Source organism: Rhizophagus irregularis, chromosome 15, assembly GCF_026210795.1.
Source record: "Rhizophagus irregularis chromosome 15, complete sequence".
NCBI classification, from domain to species: domain Eukaryota; kingdom Fungi; phylum Glomeromycota; class Glomeromycetes; order Glomerales; family Glomeraceae; genus Rhizophagus; species Rhizophagus irregularis.
In genome coordinates, this window is record NC_089443.1 from 975,150 (window position 1) to 978,133 (window position 2,984).

Below are 2,984 nucleotides of genomic sequence, written 5' to 3' on the forward strand. Positions count from 1 at the left end.
TTCTTGTTTTTCAAATAAAACTTATCAAAGCAATATGTAGTTTTTAAAATCAAATCCTACATGTATTTGCTTTTTCTACAAGCTTTACTTAGAGAAAAAATGGAGTTTTTGAATACCAATTTCTTAATAATGTCAACTTTTACAAAATCAATAAAGTTAAAAATGGTATTTATAATCAATCAAACTTGCAAACATTCTTATATAAACAATGATTTTTTTAAAAAAAAAAAAACCAAAAATTTTAAGTTGCTCTAGACATTTTTAGTTATGATCGGCAAAATTTTTTATCACGTGCCAGTAATCTTACGTGGTTACGCTGGGGATATTTGTTTGTTTGTATTACATTACCAAGAATTTATATATATTTAGTAAGTCCATAATAGAATTATTTTTTCTCTTAATTTTCTTTCTTGTACTTTATGATTACCAATATTAATATCAAAAATGCAAAACACAATAAATACAAATGAATGGATTAATTATATTGAAGAATCTATTTCTAGTGAATATTTTAAACTTTATGAACAAAAACATTTTAGTAATATTCAAAAAGTTGGAACTGGAAGATTAGGAGAAGTTTACCGTGCAAGTTGGAAAAATTCACAATATTTTGCGTTGAAATCTTTTTTTAATCTTGATGACGTTACTGCAAAAGAAATCGTTCATGAGGTATAAATTATGAAATAATTATAATATAACGTCTTTTATATTCATAATATACAGTATATATGTACTCAATGAGTTTATATTTATTATATTGATATTCTAGTTTAAACTTCAAAATGATATACAATTTCATAATAATATTATTAAATTTTATGGAATTATAAAATTTGATTCAGGTATAATAAATTTAAATATTCTATATGTTTAATATGTGATTTTATAAAAATATACTTTAATAAAAAAAAATGATTATTTCTTTATTTTTATAATTAGAAAATCAAAATTCTCAATCAAATAATTATTTATTAGTGATGGAGTATGCTGATTCTGGTCCTCTTAAAAATTATTTAAAGGAAAATTTCAATAGTCTTACATGGAATGTTAAATATAATTTTGCGTATCAATTAGCCTGTGCCGTGTCATGTTTACATAATGAAGGAATAGTGCACTGTGATTTGGTAATTTACTTTATTAATTATAAGAGTAGTATTTTTGTGAATTCTTTGTCATATTTTTAACATCATAACGAATTTACATTTTAAAGCACTCCGGTAATGTATTGGTCCATCAAAACATTATCAAGTTATCTGACTTTGGGTTATCAAAGAGAATTGAATCATCATCTAACACGCAATCAAAACTTTTTGGAATAATTCCTTACGTTGATCCAAAAAGATTTAGTGAACAAATATTTTCGTTAAATGAAAAAAGTGATATCTATAGTGTTGGTGTATTATTCTGGGAGATATCTAGTGGTCAACCTCCCTTTTATTCTAAAGGCAAACAATATGATATTGATTTGGCTTTAGAAATTTCACAGGGCCTTAGAGAAGAACTTATTCCCGATACACCTGAAGATTATGTTAATATTTATACCGGTATGTAATTTATTTTTTGAAAAAAAAAAAAAATTTCAACAAACTCTCATTATTTTACAATATGCTATTATATGTTTTTTTTTAGAATGTTGGAATGGCGAACCAGATAAACGTCCAACCATAAATCAAATAGTAGAAGTATTAAAGGCAATTATGACAAAGACAAATATAATAACAGAAAATTATCAAACAGAATTAATTCTTCATTCAACATCAACAGAAGGATTAAATTTTATTCCAACTAATATTGATACTTTATTAAATATTGATAATTCATTACATGGAGAAATGATACAAAATTTTGATAAAATGGATATAAGAGAAATAGTACCTAGATCATTGAATGAAAAAAATTTAAATAAAACAGTTAATGATACAGTAAATTATATTTTCAAAATAATTAATAAGGGAAAAGAATCAACGCGTGTCAAGTATAATAAGGATATTCTTGATTATTTTGATAATAATATAAATTTACAAGAAATTTACTATTTACTATTAACCAATCAAAATGATTTAAATTCCAAATTCTTACTTGGATATTTTAATTATTTAGGGATTGAAACAAGTGAAAATAATAAGGAAGCATTTGATTTATTTATTAATGCATCAGAGCAAGGTCATATATTAGCACAATTTTACGTTGGATTATGTTATCAATCTGGTTGTGGAACTGTAAAAGATGAAAATTTGGCTTTTAAATATTACGAAAAAATAGCCAATATGGGATATGCATCAGGATTGTTAAAAATTGGTTATTTCTATGATCATGGTATTGGAACTATAATTGATAAGCAAAAAGCAATTGAATTATATCAACAAGCAGCGAATTTAGGAAATAGTGTGGCTCAATATAATCTTGCCCTTACGTATTATAATGGAGATGGTGTTGATAAAGATTATGAAAAAGCTTTTGAATTATGTTACAAGGCAGCAAATTCAGAAAATAGTGATGCTCAATACAATCTTGCTCTTATGTATTATAATGGAGAAGGTACTGAGAAAGATTATGAAAAAGCTTTTGAATTATATTACAAAGTAGCAAATTTAGGAGATAGTGATGCTCAATACAATCTTGGTATTATGTATGAATATGGAAAAGGAATTGACAAGGATATAAATCAAGCAATTTATTGGTATGAAGAATCTGCTAAACAAGGAGATCAAGATGCTCAGAATAAATTAAAAAAATTTAAGAATATACAGTAAATAATTTTATTTGAATATATAAATTGATAGTATTTTAATATAATGTAGTACAACTAGGCGTAACGCGCCGGGATAATACCTGCCAATCAAATAAGAGAGTAATAATAACACATTTATATTTTATTTGCAATGCAGTGTGAATATGTCTAGTTTTTTACTGATTAGTAGGAAATAAATGTAATAAATTACACAATTTATATGATTATACAAATATCAATGAATTGTGTGCAA

General features: G+C 24.7%; 1 protein-coding gene across 1 annotated transcript; it reads left to right on the forward strand.

Moving 5' to 3' along the window:
- Positions 1-444: 444 nt before the first annotated feature.
- Positions 445-2,753, forward strand: OCT59_006974 (uncharacterized protein; the record flags this gene model as incomplete). The annotated part of the gene is made up of 5 exons (XM_025331448.2): positions 445-669; positions 770-842; positions 940-1,124; positions 1,211-1,544; positions 1,630-2,753. 5 exons carry the CDS (start codon positions 445-447, stop codon positions 2,751-2,753), a joined length of 1,941 nt encoding a protein of 646 aa, XP_025187678.1.
- Between the last annotated feature and the right edge of the window lie 231 nt (positions 2,754-2,984).